At 48.5% G+C, this 18,725-nt stretch overlaps 1 protein-coding gene across 1 annotated transcript; it reads left to right on the top strand.

Moving 5' to 3' along the window:
• Nucleotides 1-6,552: 6,552 nt before the first annotated feature.
• LOC116969161 (sialic acid-binding Ig-like lectin 10) lies at nucleotides 6,553-18,309 on the top strand. The gene is made up of 4 exons (XM_033016083.1): nucleotides 6,553-6,695; nucleotides 9,503-9,780; nucleotides 12,068-12,154; nucleotides 17,925-18,309. Exons 1-4 carry the CDS (start codon nucleotides 6,553-6,555, stop codon nucleotides 18,206-18,208), a joined length of 792 nt encoding a protein of 263 aa, XP_032871974.1. The 3' UTR covers nucleotides 18,209-18,309.
• Nucleotides 18,310-18,725: the final 416 nt, after the last annotated feature.

Here is an 18,725-nt window from a genome sequence, read left to right as displayed (position 1 = left end):
GTTCAGAGTTTATTTGATGGCTAGTTTAATAGCCTGATGGCAGGGGGGAAGCAGCTGTTCCTGAACCTGGATGTTCCAGATTTCAAGCTCCTGTACCTTCTTCCCGATAGCAGCGGAGAGATGAGTCTGTGGCCAGGATGGTGTAGGTCTTTGATGGTGTTAGCAGCCTTTTTGAGGCAGCGATTGCGACTATGAATTCATGAGAGAGGAGCTGGCCAAAGTAGACTGGAAAGGGATACCGGCAGGAATGACGGTGGAATAGCAATGGCGGGAATTTCTGGGCATAATCCGGAAGACGCAGGATCATTTCATTCCAAAAAGGAAGAAATATTCTAAGGGGAGTAGGAGGGAACCGTGGCTGACAAGAGGTTAGTGATAGAATAAAACTAAAAGAAAAAAATGTATAACACAGCAAAGAGTAGCCGGAAGCCAGAGTATTGGGAAACTTTCATTGGACAACAGATGGAACCAAAACGGGCAATACGGGCTGAAAAGATGAAGTACGAGGGGAAGCTGGCTAGGAATTGAAAGAAGAACAGTAAAAGCTTATTTTGGTATGTTAAGGGAAAAATAATAACAAAGTCAAATGTGGGTCCCTTGAAGGCAGACAGGGGTGAAATTATTATGGGGAACAAGGAAATGGCAGAAGAGTTGAACAGGTACTTCGGATCTGTCTTCACTAAGGAAGAAACAAACAAACTCCCAGAAGTACGGGAGGGCAGAGGATCTAAGGGGGTCGAGGAACTGAAATACATTTTCATTAGGCGAGAAATATCATTGGGTAGGCTAATGGGACTGAAGGATGATAAATCCCCTGGACCTGATGGTCTGCATCCCAGGGTCCTCAGGGAGGTGGGTCTAGACATAGTGGACGCATTGGTGATCAGGGTGAGTGGGCAGATTGAGTGAGTGGGCAGATGCGTGGCAGATGCAGTATAATATAGATACATGTGAGGTTATCCACTTTGGTGGCAAACACACGGGGGGCATTATTAAATCAATGGGGTTAGGTTAGGTAAGGGGGGGGGGGTACAGCAGGACATGGGTGTCCTTGTACACCGGTCACTGAAAGTTGGCGTGCTGGTACAGCAGGCAGTTAAGAAAGCTAATGGAATGTTGGCCTTCATAACAAGAGGATTTCAGTATAGTAGAGAGGTACTTCTGCAGATATATAGGGCGCTGGTAAGACCACATCTGGAGAATTGCGTACAGTTTTGGTCTCCTAATTTGAGGAAGGACACCCTTGTGATTGAGGTAGAGAAGCGTAGGTTCACCAGATTGATCCCTGGGATGGCGGGATTGTCATAAGAGGAAAGATTGAAAGGACTTGGCTTGTATTCACTGGCGTTTAGAAGGATGAGGGGGATCTTATAGAAACATATAAAATTATAAAAGGCCTGGACATGCTAGAAGCAGGAAAAATGTTCCCAATGTTGGGCGAGTCAAGAAGTAGGGGCCACAGACTTAGATTAAAGGGGAGGCCATTTATGACTGAGGTGAAAAAAAACTTTTCCACCCAGAGACATGTGAATTTGTGGAATTCCCTGCCACGGAGGGCAGTGGAGGCCAAATCACTGGATGGATTTAAGAGAGAGTTTGATAGAGCTATATGGACTGGTGGAATCAAGGGATATGGGGAGAAGGCAGGCACGGGTTCTTGATTGTGGTCGATCAGCCATGATCACAATGAATGGCGGTGCTGGCTCGAAGGGCGTAGAGCCTCCTCCTGCACCTGTTTTCTATGTTTCTATGTTTCTATGATAGATCCCTTAGATGGTGGGGAGGTCAGAGCCCATGATGGACTGGGCAGTGGTCACAACATTCTGCAATCTTTTCCGCTCCTGGACGTTCAATTTGCTGAACCAAGCAACGACGCATCCAGTCAGTATGCTCTATACTAGAAGTTCGAGAGAGTCCTTTTGATATACCGACTCCCCGTAATCATCACAGGAAGTAGATGCGCTGATGTGCATTCTTTATGATTGCATCAGTGTGCTGTGACCAGGGAAGATCTTCGGAAATATGAACGCCCAGGAATTTGAAGTTCTTGACCCTTTCCACCATCGTCCCGTTGATATAAACGGAATTGTTGATCCCCATCCCACCCCTTCCAAAGTCACAATCAGTTCCTTGGTTTTGCTGGTGTTGAGAGCCAATTTGTTGTGCTGGTCAATCGATGGATCTCACTTCTATACTCTCACTCATCACCATCAGCGATTCGTCCCACAACAGTGGTGTCGTCGGCAAATTTGATGATGGAGTTCGAACTATGTTTGGCTACGCAGCCATGAGTATAGAGAGAGTATGAAGGAAATCCACATTAGGCAGGATATTGTGTTGGATACGCTGATGGGACTGAATGCTGATAAACCCCCAGGGCCCGATGGTCTGCATTCCAGGGTACTTAAGGAAGTGGCTCTAGAAATCATTGGTGATAATTTTCCAATGTTCAGGATCAGTTCCTTTGGATTGGAGGGTAGCTAATGTTATCCGACTTTTTAAGAAAGGCGGGACAGAGAAAACAGGAAATTATAGACCAGTTAGCCTGACATCGGTGGTGGGGAAGATGCTGTAGTCAATTATAAAAGATGAAATAGCCGCACATTTGGATAGCAGTAACAGGATCGGTCCGAGTCAGCATGGATTTACGAAGGGGATATCATGCTTGACAAATCTTCTGGAATTTTTTGAAGATGTAACTAGAAAATGTATAAGGGAGAGCCAGTGGATGTAGTGTACCTGGATTTTCAGAAACCATTTGATAAAGTCTCAAATAGGAGATTAGTGGACAAAATGAGAGCACATGGTATTGGGGGTAGAGTGCTGACATGGATAGAGAAGTGGTTGACAGACAGGAAATAAAGAGTAGGGATTTACGCGTCCCTTTCAGAATGGCAGGCAGTGACTAGTGCGGTACCCCAAGGCTCGGTGCTGGGACCGCAGCTAATTACAATATACATCAATGATTTGGATAAAGGGATTGAAAGTAACATTCGCAAATTTGCAGATGACACAAAGCTGGGTGGCACTGTGAAGTGTGAGGAGGATGCTATGAGAATACAGGGTGACTTGGACAGGTTGGGGGAGTGGGCATATGCATGGCAGATGAAGTTTAATGCGGATAAATGTGAGGCTATCCACTTTGGTAGCAAAAACAGGAATGCAGATTACTATCTAAGTGGCGTCAAATTGGGAAAAGGGGAAGTACAACGGGATCTGGGGGATCCTTGTTCATCAGTCTATGAAAGTAAGCATGCAGGTACATCAGGCAGCGAAGAAAGCGAATGGCATGTTGGCCTTTATAACAAGAGGAATCGAATATAGGAGCAAAAAAGTCCTTCTGTAGTTGTTCAGAGCCCTAGTGAGCCCACACCTGGAGTATTGTGTTCAGTTTTGGTCCCCTAATTTGAGGAAGGACATTCATGCTGTTGAGGGAGTGCAGCGTAAATTTACAAGATTAATTCCCGGGATGGCGGGACTGTCATATGCTGAGAGAATGAAGCAGCTGGGCTTGTACACTCTGGAGTTTAGAAGGATGAGAGGGATTCTAATTGAAACATAATATATTGTTAAGGGTTTGGATACGTTGGAGGCAGGAAACATGTTCCCGATGTTGGGGGAGTCCAGAACTAGGGGCCACAGTTTAAGTATAAGGAGTAAGCCATTAAGAACGGAGACGAGGAAACACTTTTTCTCACAGAGAGTGGTGAGTCTGTGGAATTCTCTGCCTCAGAGGGCGGTGGAGCCAGGTTCTCTAGATGCTTTCACGAGAGAGCTAGATAGGGCTCGTAGAAATAGCGGAGTCGAGGGATATGGGGAGATGGCAGGAACGGGGTACTGATTTGGGATGGTCAGCCATGATCACATTGAATGGCGGTGCTGGCTCGAAGGGCCGAATGGCCTACTCCTGCACCTTTTGCCTATTGTCTATAGACTATTGAGTACAACAGGGGGCTGAGCACGCAGCCTTGAAGTGCTCCCGTGCTGATTGTTAAGGAAGATGACACATTTCCACCAATACGGACAGACTGTGGTTTGTGCATGAGGAAGTCGAGGATCCAATTGCAGAGTGATGCGCAGAGTCCCAGATCTGAGAGCTTGGTAAGCGGCTTGGAAGGGATGATGGCATTACCCGCCGAGTTGTAGTAAATGAATAACGGCCTGACATATGAGTTTCTGTTATCCAAGTGGTCCAGAGCGGAGTGGAGAGCCAGTGAGATCGCATCCACTGTTGACCTGTTATGGCGGTAAGCGAACTGCTGTGGGTCGAGGTTCTTGTCGAGGTATGACTTGATATGCGCCACAAGCAACCTCTCAAAGCACTTCATCGCCACAGATGCTAGTGCCACTGGTCGATAGTCATTGAGGCACGTCACCTTGCCATTCTTGGGCACCTTCTCACTCCCAAGGGTCCCGGTTCTCAACTACCGGGGTCCTGGGCACTTTTCCCATTGACCCCCTGCTCCCCCATCCCACTTGTCGAGTTTCCCATTTCCCAATTAAACTCCCTCCGACCTGTTACTGTATTCTCTTTAGTCCTACCAGTCAACTGGAACATTTGTTATATCACTGCGTGACACCTAACAGATGGTGAATTACACGTGTGTTGGGAGATGAACAGATTTTATGCTGTAATGTGCCTGCCAAAACTCACTGGTGGCTTCGGGAACCTGGGGTGGAGGAGTCCCCTGCACCCTGTTTCTCTCGCGGTTCACAGACTCGTCAGCCGCCTGCCACTTTCCACGTGTATATGGAGTGTGTGAGATTGCAGCCCCTGTTCCAATATCTAAAGGGGCTGCTCCGTGCCATTTGGCTGTATTTCTCACCAACCATCTTCATCTTTGAACACCCTGTGCGTAGGGGAGAGGGTAGGGCTGAATATGTCATTGTTGGGTTGCTTCTGGGCCTGGCCAAGTTGGCAATCAGCGATTCAGGGCGCCAGGCGGAAGACGGCTCTTCCGGAGCCGGCTGCCTGCTCCTTTTCCGGGGTTACGCCCGCGCCCGGGTGGGACTACGCGCTGTCCACGGACACCCTGGGGGGTTTCCGGGACCGTTGGGCATCGGGAGGGGGGGGGGGGGGGGGGTTGAATGCATCCTTGACAGGGATTGTAACATAGTTGTATGGTAGTTTATTTAATATATTTGTTTGCCTTGCATTATGGTGGTGGATTCTGTTTCGTTTTATTGTATTGTAAATATTTTTAATAATTGAATACATTTTTTTGAATAAAAAAGATACAAATAAAAAAAGGTTTCACATGATGTTGTAGTTTTACTGTATTTACTTTCTCTTCCAGGCTGGGAGAGCTGTAAACTGACGGGATATCTGGGATCGGGCGATGGTTGGGAGATGGTTCCTCATCCACAGACCACAGTCTGTCTGCTTCTTCCTGTCACTTCTCCAAGGTACCGTCAGCAGCAGCGCGGGCGTGTTTACGGGCGACAGTCTGTGCACAAGGTCACTCTCAGTGAGCTGTGATGGGGATTAATTTCAACAGAGGTCCAGAAAACTGATTCACACCGCGACCCCTCCCCCACCACCCCTGACCCTCACTTAACCCCCACCGCTGGTGCTGAGGGAATGCCGCACTATGGGAGGGGAGGTAACGAGAAGGTATACACTGTGGGTAGGGCGGTGAGGAGCGGGTGCTGCACTGTGGGTGGGGCGGTGAGGTGCGTCAAACTGTGGGAGGGGCGGTAAGGAGGGAGCGCCACACTGTTTTTTGTATTATACAAATACTTTTATTCAAACTAAATATACAAATTAGCGCAATCAAAGACTTCCTATGTTGAGAGTTATACAAACAAACGATCATCAAATTAACATAACGCCAACTTTATCAACAAAACACTCGACCTCCCGCGGCGACCAGCGTTCACGGAAGGCCTCCAAAGTCCCCGTGGACACCGCGTGTGTGTTCCCTCTCCAGGGACACGCGGGCACGGACGTAGGCCCGGACAACCCTGGCGCGGCCGTCGACTACCCGCTGCCTGGACCCGCGAATGGCCATTTGGCCTGGCCCAGGAGCAGACGGACAGGGAGACCCCACCCTCTCCCTCCCGACCTCAGGAGTGTGGGGCTAGATTGTGGCCATACCTTGAGGAGCAGCCCCTTCAGATAGTTGAACAGGGGCTGCAACCTCTCACACTACATGTAGACGTGGAACACGGTATCTTCCTCGACGCAGATGTGACAGGCGGCTGGCGAGTCCGTGAACCGGCTCAAGTACCTGTTACATGTCGACTCGCGACCTCACACACGCGCCCCGGGACATCCTCAGCTGCAACTCCCACAGTGCTCCCTTCTTCTCCTGGTACTCCTCCCACTCAACGAGTCCCCACCAGTCCGACCTTCTCTCAAGCCGTCTGATCTTGGAGTCCTGCCCCTTGATCGACCCCCTCGCATAGTCCTGGCAAAACAGACGGACGTAGGCCTTCCCCACGTCCCACCACTGCATTAGGGAAAGGAAACGCCCTGCCTCTCTCTCCACTTCACGAGAACTTCCTGAACGAATCCCGGAATCGGCGATCCTTCAGCAGCTGGTTGTTAAAATGCCAATACGAGGATCCTGCCCGTGTGCGCGCTGGGATAAAGTCCACTCGCACCAGCCAGCTCACAAGAGTCTACCAGCTCTCTTGGAATCTCGACTGCTGCTGGGTCACGCTGAACGCCGGAGCGATATCTCGCCTCGAGGGTACAATTAAAATCCCCCCCAAGGAAAACACACACTCCACGGTCGATGGTATTCAACAAAATAGTCACCTTTAGTCGCGTCTGCATTGCGCCGGTCTTGGGGGCATAAACATTGATAAAGTGTAAAGGCACGCCACCCAGGCGCACGGCCAGTTACAGCAACCGGCCTGTTACAAGTTCCTGCACCATTAAATCATTGGACAAAGTCAGCATGGATTTATGAAAGGTAAATCATGTCTGACGAATCTTATGGAATTTTTCGAGGATGTAACTAGTAGAGTAGAAAAGGAAGAACCAGTGGATGTGTTATATCTGGACTTTCAGAAGGCTTTCGACAAGGTCCCACATAAGAGATTAGTATACAAACTTAAAGCACACGGTATTGGTGGTTCAGTATTGATGTGGAAAGAGAACTGGCTGGCTAACAGGAAGCAAAGAGTAGGAGTAAACGGGTAATTTTCAGAATGGCAGGCATTGACTAATGGGGTACCGCAAGGCTCATTGTTGGGACCCCAGCTACTTACAATATATATTAATGATTTGGACGAGGGAATTGAATGCAACATCTCCAAGTTTGCGAATGACACGAAGCTGGGAGGCAGTGTTAGCTGTGAGGAGGATGCTAGGAGGCTGCAAGGTGACTTGGGTAGGCTGGGTGAGTGCGCCAATGCATGGCAGATGCAGTATAATGTTGATAAATGTGAGGTTATCCACTTTGGTGGCAAATACAGGAAAGTAGACTGTTATCTATATTGTGGCCGATTAGGAAAGGGGGAGATGCAACGAGACCTGGGTGTCATGGTACACACGTCATTGAAAGTGGGCATGCAGGTGCAGCAGGCAGTGAAGAAAGCGAATGGTATGTTAGCATTCATAGCAAAATAATTTGAGTATAGGAGCAGGGAGGTTCTACTGCAGTTGTACAGGGTCTTGGTGAGACCACACCTGGGGTATTGCGTACAGTTTGGTACCCAAATCTGCGGAAATACATTCTTGCCATAGAGGGAGTACAGAGAAAGTTCACCAGACTGATTCCTGGGATGTCAGGACTTTCATATGAAGAAAGACGGGATAGACTCGGTTTGTACTCGTTAGAATTTAGAAGATTGAGGGGGGGGGGGGGGGGTCTAATAGAAACGTACACAATTCTTAAGGGGTTGGACAGGCTAGATGCAGGAAGATTGTTCCCGATGGTGGGGAAGCCCATGACAATGGGTCGCAGTTTAAGGATAAAGGGGAAATCCTTTAGGACCGAGATGAGAAGAACATTTTTCACACAGAGAGTTGTGAATCTCTGGAAATCTCTGCCGCAGAAGGTAGTTGAGGCCAGTTCATTGGCTATATTTATGAGGGAGTTAGATGTGACCATTGTGGCTAAAGGGAGCAGGGGGTATGAAGAGAAGGCAGGTACAGGATACTTAGTTGGATGATCAGCCATGATCATATTGAATGGCGGTGCAGGCTCGAAGGGCCGAATGGCCTACTCCTGCACCTGTTTTCTATGTTTCTATATTTCTACGTACATCGGTTTGTTTCATGTGGGGGGGGGGACTTTTTTTTCAAGGCCCTACCTTCCCAGAGATGTGATTAATTTTTCGGATCACATTCTCCGGGCTCTGCGGCCTACCATTGCTGGAGCTGGAAGCCTCCTCGGACTGTCGTGAGCCCCACCGCGGAGCGCGGACTTAACATCGGAGCGGATCCCTTGACTGGGATCGCTCCCACCGCGACCTGCTACCATCAAGGACTCGCAGTCTCGGGAGAGGCTAGTTGGGAGCTCCAACTGCGTGGAAGGCTCGACGCGAGGTTCGATCGCCCGGCGCGGGGGAATGACATTCCCCCGATGCAGAAGCTGAACGCCTCGATAACCGAGGCCCAAACGGCCAAAGGCTACGGGATCAAGAGTCTATATCTTCGCGACGCGATATAGAGCTAGAGATGACGATATACGAGACTTAGCGATTATCGACGAAGAGACGAGCGCGAGCTAGTCTCTCATAGCTCTAGCTGATCTCTCTACTCTCTCTATCGCTCTCTCTCTCCGCTTCTATCTCTCTATTCTCTCTCTCTCTTCTCTCTCTCTCTCTCTCTCTCTCTCTCTACCTCTCTCTACTTCTTTGTCTGCCACTGGGAGCGAATTTTCTTGGGAGCGGAGCTCAGCGCTGGGAGCTGAGGTGGGAACAGCCGGCGCCGTCGCCGCCCGCACCTCCACTGTGGGAGGGCCAGTGAGGAGGCAGCGCCGCCTTGTGAGAGGGGCAGTGAGGAGGGAGCGATGCAATGTGGGAGGGGCAGTGAGGAGGGAGTGATACAGTGTGGGAGGAGCGATGAGGACAGAACGCCGTACTGTGGGCGGGGCGGTGAGGCGGAGAGCCACACTAAATGGGAGGGTCTTTGAGGGAGCGCACGATATGCACCGTCATCTTGTTCTCTCCAAGCAAACAGCTAACAATGGTCTGTTTCCTCTATCATGGTTCCTTTTTTGCATATCTTTCATTCATTAGTTCTATATCCCTCTACATCACCGTCTATATCTCTCATTTCCCTTTCCCCTGATTCTCAGGCTGAAGAAGGATCTCGACCCGAAACATTACCCTTCCTTCTCGCCAGAGATGCTGCCTGTCGCGCTCAGCTACTCTAGCATTTTATGTCTATCTTCAGTTTAAACCAGGATCTGCAGTTCCTTCCGACACGGTACTAAAGATTGTCCCTTCTCTCCTCAGCCGTGGTGTCGGGAGAGTGGAGTGCGGACAATCCCGGAGCTGTGACAGCGCAGAATGGTTTGTGTGTACGGATTCCATGTCACTACAGGTACGCGTCGTATCTGAACAATAAACCACGGACTGGAATCTGGTATAACAGTGAGGGCAATGACCCTCGGTCTGTAGCCTTCCACTCCGATAATCCCAGTCTAGAATCAACAAAGTTTCGCCATCGGACCTGGCTGTCTGGAAATCTGAGAGACGACGACTGTTCCCTGGTTATAGACAACGTCATGCAGGGAGATGCAGGTCCTTACTTTTTCAGAGTTGAATTCACTGGGAGTGATCGTTTCAACTACCTCCCTGTAACACAGCTCCATGTTAAAGGTAAGTGCTCTGTATAATCACTCAACAACAGATGTTCAGCAGTGAGTGGGGGATAACATGAACTGTACACGTTGCCTATTCACACACACACCACATCAGGAACCTCTTGGTTAATTTCTGATGATTACGATACGTCCAGTTTTTTGCACTGTGATTATCAGGTTTGCATTGCACATATACATTGCTATCAGTGAATCCATCTACACTCCTCGTTGCCCAGGTAAAGCAGCCAACATAATCAAGAACCACTTACAACCCGTTCATTCTTCCTCCTCCTCCCATCAGACAGAAGATACAAAAGCTGAAAGCACATCATACCAGATTCAGAAAAAGCTTCTACCCTGCTGTTATCACACACTTGGTTGGACCTCTTATAAGCTAGGGACAAAATACCTTTCTTCCAACCTACTTCATTGCTGCTCTTGCACTTTTTTCATCCGCACTTTCTCTGTAGCGTTGACATTATATTCTGCCCCCCTCTTTATTTTGTCTTTTGCAGATCTTTTTGTCCTCATTAATGGGTTAATCTGCGTGCGTAGCACACATAATATAGTTTGTCACTGTATCTTGATACACATAACAATAAATATCAATACTAATTTTAAATTTGCATTCCTCTGTCCATTGCATGTTTTTCTCGCTTCTTTGTAAACTCATCTCCATTCTTGACAAAGTCACAGAGCTATACTGCATGAAAACAGGCCTTTCTGCCCACCTATCCAAGACCAACCATGTTGGCATTCTGGGCTAGTCCCAATGCCCACATTTGGCCCCTACCCTCTGAGCCCTCTCTGTCCATATCCATTCCCCACAGCAGCAAGGACCTCATTTTACCACGTCTCTCTACGGAACGTTGGATTTATCAGTGACTGTCTTATCCTAAGGTGTAACTCAGGGGGTCAGCCAGCATCTCTGGAGAAAAGGAATAGGTGACATTTCGGGTCGAGACCCTTCCTCAGGCTGAGAGTCAGGTGAAAGCGAAACAAATGATATAGACGATGATGTAGAAAGATATAGAACAATTGATTGAAAGCAATGCAAATATGTAACAGTCATAAAGGGAACAGACCATTGTTATTGTTTAGTGTAGGAAGGAACCGCGGATGCTGGCTTAAAGATAGACACAAAATGCTGGAGTAACTCAGCGGGACAGGCAGCAACTCTGGATAGAAGGAATGGGTGATGTTTCGGGTCGAAATCTTTCAGACTGAAGTCAGGGGAGAAGGAGATACGTAGATATAGAAGTGTCAGGGGTGAAAACAGGACAAAGAATGGAGATCGAGGAATATGAAGCACTGGGAGTGAGAGGTAATGTAACTGCAGCTGGGAGAAGGTAAAACCAAGGCAAACAGCGTTACAATTTAATCGGAGACCGCCAGTCGTCGGAGAACTGGGAAGGGGGAGGGATGGAGTGAGAGGGAATGCAAGGGTTACTTGAAGTTAACGAAGTCAATGTTCATACCGTTAGGTTGGAAGCTGCCCAAGCGAAATATGAGATTTGTTTCTTTTGTGTTTTTTTAAATGTGAGAACGAGCACAGACAATGAGACTCAACAAGACAACTTTGAAGCTGGTGTGACTTGGGTGTGAATGCGATGGAGAGAGAGGGAATGCGGGGGTTATTTGAAGTTAGAGAAGTCAATATTCATACCACTGGGTTGTAAGTTGCCAAGTAAAGCATGATGCTGTCACTCCAATTTCCGTTTGTGCTCACTCTGACAATGGAGGAGGCCTAGGGCAGAAAGGTCAGTGTGTGAACTGGAAGGTGAATTAAAGTGTTTGGCAACAGGGAGATCGGGTAGGTCCATTCAGACTGAGGGAAGGTGTTGAGCGAAATGATCGCACAATCTATGTTTGGTCTCCTTACAGCCCTTCGTAAAGAAACCAGCCCCCATCCACCCGATCACAGAAAATCATGACATTACTGAGCCCTGGCCTTTACAACTTCCCCTACAACCGTTGTACCTTCCTGTTCATGGATCATCCTTGTGAATGTCCATTCTCTTGTGGGACTGTGATTTTGATGTGAACGGATGCATCTAGTGATAGTGAAACTAAAATTATCCGTTTCTCCATGTTAGATTTCACAGATAAACCCACGATATTCCCTGCTTAAATGGTGGAAGGAAAGTCTGTGAACGTGACCTGCTCCTTCAACACCACGTGCAATGGAACGGCACCCACCTTAACATGGGACACCCCGGCTGATGAACCACCGACAGCCTCACACAGCGTAACACAGCGGGGTGACACTTGGACATATACTTCTGTTCTGTCCCTGACCCCAGCGCTCACACATCACGAGCAAAACCTTACCTGCAGAGTCACATACCCAACTGTCTCATCGGAGCAGAACCTCATACTGACTGTGCAATGTAAGTACGGAGATCGTTTATTGTGCTGGAACAGCAATAAACCATTAGCTGTGCAGGTACGCTGACAAGTTCGTCTGGCTTTCACTGATGGGCAGCAGCTGGGGAGCAACAGCCTCTTCCGTAATATGACCACTGTTTTCCGAATACCCCTGTTCCACTTAGGAAACCTGAACGGAAACATCTGGAGACATTGTGCCCCACCCAAGGTTTCCGTGCGATTCCCGGAGGTTCCCGGAGGTTTATGTCCGTCTCCCTACCTGCTTCCACTACCTGCGACCTCCGGCAACCACCTGCAACCTCCGGGAACCACACGGAAACCTTGGGTGGGGCGCAAAGTCTCCAGAGGTTTCTGTTCAGGTTTCCTAAGTGGGACAGGGGCATTTGAAATCACGCATTACAGAAAATCACATTGGAAAAACATAGAAACATAGAAAATAGGTGCAGGTGGAGGCCATTCGGCCCGTCGATCCAGCACCGCCATTCATTGTGATCATGGCCGATCGTCCCCTATCAATAACCCGGCCTGCCTTCTCCCCATATCCCTTGACTCCACTAGCCCCTAGAGCTATATCTAACTCTCTCTTAAATCCAACCAGTGACTTGGCCTCCACTGCCCTCTGTGGCAGAGAATTCCACACATCCACAACTCTCTGGGTGAGAAAGGTTTTTCTCACCTCAGTCTTAAATGACATCCCCTTCATTCTAAGACTGTGGCCCCTGGTTCTGGACTCGCCCAACATTTGGAACATATTTCCGGCATCCAGCTTGTCCAGTCCTTTTATAATTTTATATGTTTCTATAAGAAACCCCCTCGTCCTTCTAAACTCCAGTGAATACAAGCCTAGTATTTTCAATCTTCCCTAATATGACAGTCCCGCCATCCCAGGGATCAATCTCGTGAACTATTGTGTCAGTGGAAAAAAGGGGTTTTGGGCAAAAGAGCTTCAACCTGATTACATGGATAATTGACTGTTCATAATCAACAATACTTCATAATGTTCACAGCAAGGTCGCATAAATGTCAATGTGTTGATGCCTAATTCTTTTACTGGTGAATATCATCCTAAACATCCAGAACTCCTCGATGGATAGTCCTGCGTTCATTGATAGCAAGTGAGAGGACAGCGGCTGTCTATTTACCACCTCATCCGACAGACAGGAGTTTCAATAATATAACACCCCTTAGCATTTCCTCTCCAAAACTGCAGCACTCACAAAGCATGACAAGGAATCCTCAGCAATGCACCTCCCACAGTGTGTCACTCCCTCAGCAATGCACCTCCCACAGTGTGTCACTCCCTCAGCACTGCCCCTCTCACAGTGTGTCACTCCCTCAGCAATGCACCTCCCACAGTGTGTCACTCCCTCAGCAATGCACCTCCCACAGTGTGTCACTCCCTCAGCAATGCACCTCCCGCAGTGTGTCACTCCCTCAGCAATGCACCTCCCACAGTGTGTCACTCCCTCAGCACTGCCCCTCCCACAGTGTGTCACTCCCTCAGCGCTGCCCCTCTCACAGTGTGACACTCCCTCAGCACTGCCCCTCTCACAGTGTGTCACTCTCTCAGCAATGCACCGCCAACAGTGTGTCACTCCCTCAGCGCTGCCCCTCTCACAGTGTGTCACTCCCTCAGCACCCCCCCCCCCCCCAGTGTGTCACTCGCTCAGCACTGCCCTTCCCACAGTGTGTTACTCCCTCAGCACTGTCCCTCCTACGGTGTGTCACTCCCTCAGCACTGCCCTTCCCACAGTGTGTCACTCCCATAAGGGATAATGTATCCTTAATAAGGATTGTATTATAGTTGTTTGAAACATTTGCGTCTTCGATAATTTGGTGATTTTGTACTAAGGTGAGTTACCACGGTTTGGTTTTGTAAGCATTATTTTATATCGTAATTGAATAATTTACTTTTGTTACATAAAACAAACAGTGCGCCGTACCCTTCAATACTACACCAACCCATGTATAATGCCATATTAAATGCACCAGTCTCTCAGCATTGACCCTCTGACACTGTGGACCTCCTTCCGCAGACTGGACACTGCCTCCTCCAAAGTCAGTAAAGACAATTCCTCGACTGTGTGCTTTGAGAGGAATTAATTTACAATGAGATATCAGCTTTTATAATCAAAGGATACCTGGAAGTTGGTCGAGGCTGCTGTATGGTTGTTGAATGTTACCTGTTTCCAAATGCCTCGTGCAATCCCTCAATCACTTCACCCAGCAGTGTGTTTTAAGGTTCACTTCTTAAAATCACACAACTCACAATGGGTCGGGTAAACCAACTCTCACAGTGTGTCACTCCCTCAGCACTGCCCCCCCCCCCCCCCCCCCCCCCCCCCCCCCCCCCCTTACTGATCATCACCCGGCGAGAGTGTCAGGGATACAGAGTCATGCATGCAACATACACTCGACTCTCCGGAGTCACCACTCTCCTGTGGGATCTTATTTGGGGAGGTGGTCAAAACCATTCCCGACTTTGTTCCTTCATCTCCCCGCTTCTATATATAGGGTCGCCATGCCAGACAAGGGTCTCCGGAGGACTTATCGGTACCAGGTTTGGTTTTAACCACTAATTACTTGTTTTCTGAACTCTTCTTATCAACGCTTTCTGTCTCTGCCTTGGTCCTTTTCACTTGTTTTTCTGCCCACTGGCATATTATTTTGGATTCAAATGACCCATATGTTGCACCGGCGTTTCCTCTTCACTTTTGTTCTAATTGTTACCCATTATTGCAGTGTATTTTAACAATTTCTTAATTGCGAACGACAGGCTCTCATTCTGCGCTGCCAATTGCCGATTACTCTCTAGTAGCAAAACATACACAATTGGTCTTACCTGCATAACTGCAGTTGCTTCTGCAGTTGTACAGAATCCTAGTGAGACCACAGCTGGAGTATTGTGTGCAGTTTTGGTCCCCTAATTTGAGGAAGGACATTCTTGCTATTGAGGGAGGGCCCCATAGGTTTACAAGGTTAATTCACGGAATGGCGGGGCTGTCATATGCTGAAAGAATGGAGCAGTTGGGCTCGTACTCTCCGGAGTTTAGAATGATGAGAGGGGATCTTATTGAAACATATAAGATTGTTAAGTGTTTGGACACGCTAGAGGCAGGAAGCATGTTCCCGATGTTGGGGGATTCCAGAACCAAGGGCCACAGTTTAAGAATAGGGAGTAAGCCATTTAAAACGGAGACGAGGAAACACTTTTTCTCACAGAGAGTGGTGAGTGCGGAATTCTCTGCCTCAGAAGGCGGTGGAGGCAGGTTCTCTGGATGCTTTCAAGAGAGAGCTAGATAGGGCTCTTAGAAATAGCGGAGTCAGGGGATATGGGGAGAAGGCAGGAACGGGGTACTGATTGAATATGTTCAGCCATTATCACATTGAACGGCGGTGCTGGCTCGAAAGGCCGAATGGCCTACTCCTGCACCTGTTGTCTATTGTCTACATTCGTTGTCTGTATTAAGGAACTCAGCAGGGAACCAGATCAACCTCTGACGGAGGACCACAGACGTTCCCGGGAGCTTCTACAGGAGTTCGATCTCAAAGAGTCCATTAGAGCTCAGATTTCTCCCGATCAGTCCCGGTCACATTGCAACCTCTTACTCCGGCATTTGTTGACGGCCCCAGCGAAGATCCTTCCGACTATACGCCAATGTTAAAGTTCAGTTATTTAAAAACAGACAACTCACAATGGATTAGGTAAAACAACTCAAGCTTTAATGATGTTTAAGAAGGAACTGCAGATGTTGGAAAAATCGAAGGTTGATAAAAATGCTGGAGAAACTCAGGGGGTGAGGCAGCATCTATGAGCGAAGGATTAGGTGACGTTTCGGGTCGAGACCCTTCTTCAGACGATATTTCTGAGGCTCTGACCTCTAATCCTAGACTCTCCCACTAGTGGAAACATCGTCTCCACATCCACTCTATCCAAGCCTTTCACTATTCTGTATACTTCAATGAGGTGTCCCTTCATTCTTCTAAACATACGATTTCATTTATTTATAGATATTGTTTATGACACTTTATAAATATTCTCGTTTTGTTTTTGTGTATGTTGTTTCACACTTGCTTTTTATTCTTTTATTCTGTTCGAAATAAAGAATTAAATAAATAAATACATAATAAATAAACTCCAGCGAGTACAGGCCCAGTGCCGCCAAACACTCATCATAGGTTAATCTACTCATTCTTGTGATCATTCTTATAAACATCCTCTGGACCCTCTCCAGAGCCAGCACATCCTTCCTCAGATATGGGGCCCAAAATTACTCACAATATTCCAAATGCGGGCTTACCAGCGTCTTATAGAGCCTCAACATTACATCGTATACAAGCCCTGGACCGTCAAGTTGCCGAACCTGGTCACGATGTAACCAGTCAGAATGCTCTCTACCATGCACCTGGAGAAGTTTAGGACAAGCCTCTTCGACATGCCGAATCTCCGTAAACTTCTCAGGAAGTGGAGTCGATGATGTCCCTTCTTTATAATTGCATCGGTCTGCTGGGTCCAGGAAAGATCATCGGAGATATGCATGCCCAGGAATTTGAAGTTATTGACCCTCTCCACCATCGTCCCATAGATGTGAACAGGATTGTGGGTTCTAGCATTAAATTTGCTTTCTTTACTACCTATGTCTTATTTAATCACCAGTGCCCCAGGGACCATAGAGTCAGAGTCATAAAGTGATACAGTGTGGAAACAGACCCTTCGGCCCAACTTGCCCACACCAGCCAACATGTCCCAGCTACATTTGTCCCACCTGCCAGCATTTGGTCCATACCTGTCCTATCCATGGATGATGTTGGAAACCGATGGGCGGAAATCATGGGGGGACAGGGGACCACGTCAGTCAGCAGGCAGTGGGGGAGTGGCCGGGGGGGGGGGGGGACGGGACAGGATGATTCAGCGTGATGATTGGAGGAGAGGGGTGTCGGTCATAGGCGGCAGTAGGGGGTGGGACTGAGGATAGAGCGCGGTGATTGGAGGAGGGAGACGTCCTGGTGGAGCAAAGATCATAGAGCGGAGTTTGAATGAGCCCGTTCGTGGGGCCTTTAATCGCACGACGCGGCTTTAATCTTCCATCGCCCCGCGGTCAAATTGCTGCGTCGAGGCGATCGAGGCTCCCGATGTTGAAGCCCTCCCGGGCGATGGAAGCTCCCGCGGCCGGTTTTATGCCGCGCCGGGTGATGAAAGGCCCCGCGAACGGGTCGTTTGAAGCCCCACGATTCGGGGCGGACGAAGCTGCTGTTGCTGGAGTTCGAAGTCGTTCACCAACCATGTCAGCTCCCGATGTTCCCGTCCACGCATGCGCGCGCGGCCGCCCAAAAAATATGCCCCACCCCCCCCCCCCCCATGATATGATAGCGATTTCCGCCCATGCTCAACGTCTCTCTATATGCACCGTCACCTTGCCCCAATAGAGTGGTGTGAGCAAGGCAGAACCACAGAAAGAAAGTACTTGCACCTTCAGGCACATCTCACAACATCACAGTTGAATCACAGCCCATGCAACCTACCTGCCACCAGTGTCTATTGAACAAGCTCTATCCCCCAGAGGCCGCCAAGTACTTGGAGAAGATGTGGGGATGGGAAAGGTTCCTTCTTGCCTTCCGGGAGCTGGACACGCCCGCTGGTGGGAGCGTGTCATTGCAACGTGATAGTGGGAAGAATGTACAGATTTCTTGCTGACTTCACACAGGTGGTTGCCACGTGGAATAATCTGTGCACTGTGTGAGCTCACATTTTAAATCTTCATTTGTCTTTAGATGCGCCGCGGAATCTCTCAATCACTTCCCCCAACAACGTGAACAATTCCGTGGCAAAGGAAGGAAATTCTGCAGCGTTCCTCTGCTCCATCCACAGTAACCCAGCGTCTAACCTGACGTGGAGACATCTCAATGACACGCTGAACACAACACGTTCCAGCAACGAGCTGTGGATGAAAATCCTTGGGGTGACTCGGAAGGACGCAGGGGACTATCAGTGTGTGGCGGAGAATGAACACGGGACAGCGGAGGAGTCCGTGACCCTCATCGTAGAATGTGAGTAGGCATACGGTCATGTCTCTCTGAAAATAAATGAGAAGTGAATGGAACATATTGTGTATTGCCGGCTCATTGTTTTATATCTGCCCCTCTCCCACATTCTCTCCCCTTGTAAGATGAAGACGATTAGATAAGGTTAGACACAAAATGCTGGAGTACCTCAGCGGGACTGGCAGCATTTCTGGAGAGAAGGAATGTGTGATGTGTCGGGTCGGTAGATAGACATAGAACCATAGAAAATAGGTGCAGGAGGAGGCAATTCGGCCCTTCGAGCCAGCACCACCATTCATTGTGATCATGGCTGATCGTCCCCAATCAATAACCCGTGCCTGTCTTCTCCCCATATCCATTGATTCCACTAGCCCTTAGAGCTCTATCTAACTCTCTCTTAAATCCATCTAGTGATTTGGCCTCCACTGCCCTCTGTGGCAAGGAATTCCACAAATTCACAAGTCTCTGGGTGAAAACGTTTTTTCTCACCTCAGTCTTAAATGACCTCCCATTTTTTCTAAGACTGTGGTC

Source organism: Amblyraja radiata, unplaced genomic scaffold (genome assembly GCF_010909765.2).
Source record: "Amblyraja radiata isolate CabotCenter1 unplaced genomic scaffold, sAmbRad1.1.pri S116, whole genome shotgun sequence".
Taxonomy (NCBI): domain Eukaryota; kingdom Metazoa; phylum Chordata; class Chondrichthyes; order Rajiformes; family Rajidae; genus Amblyraja; species Amblyraja radiata.
This window is presented reverse-complemented; position numbering and strand designations above follow the sequence as displayed.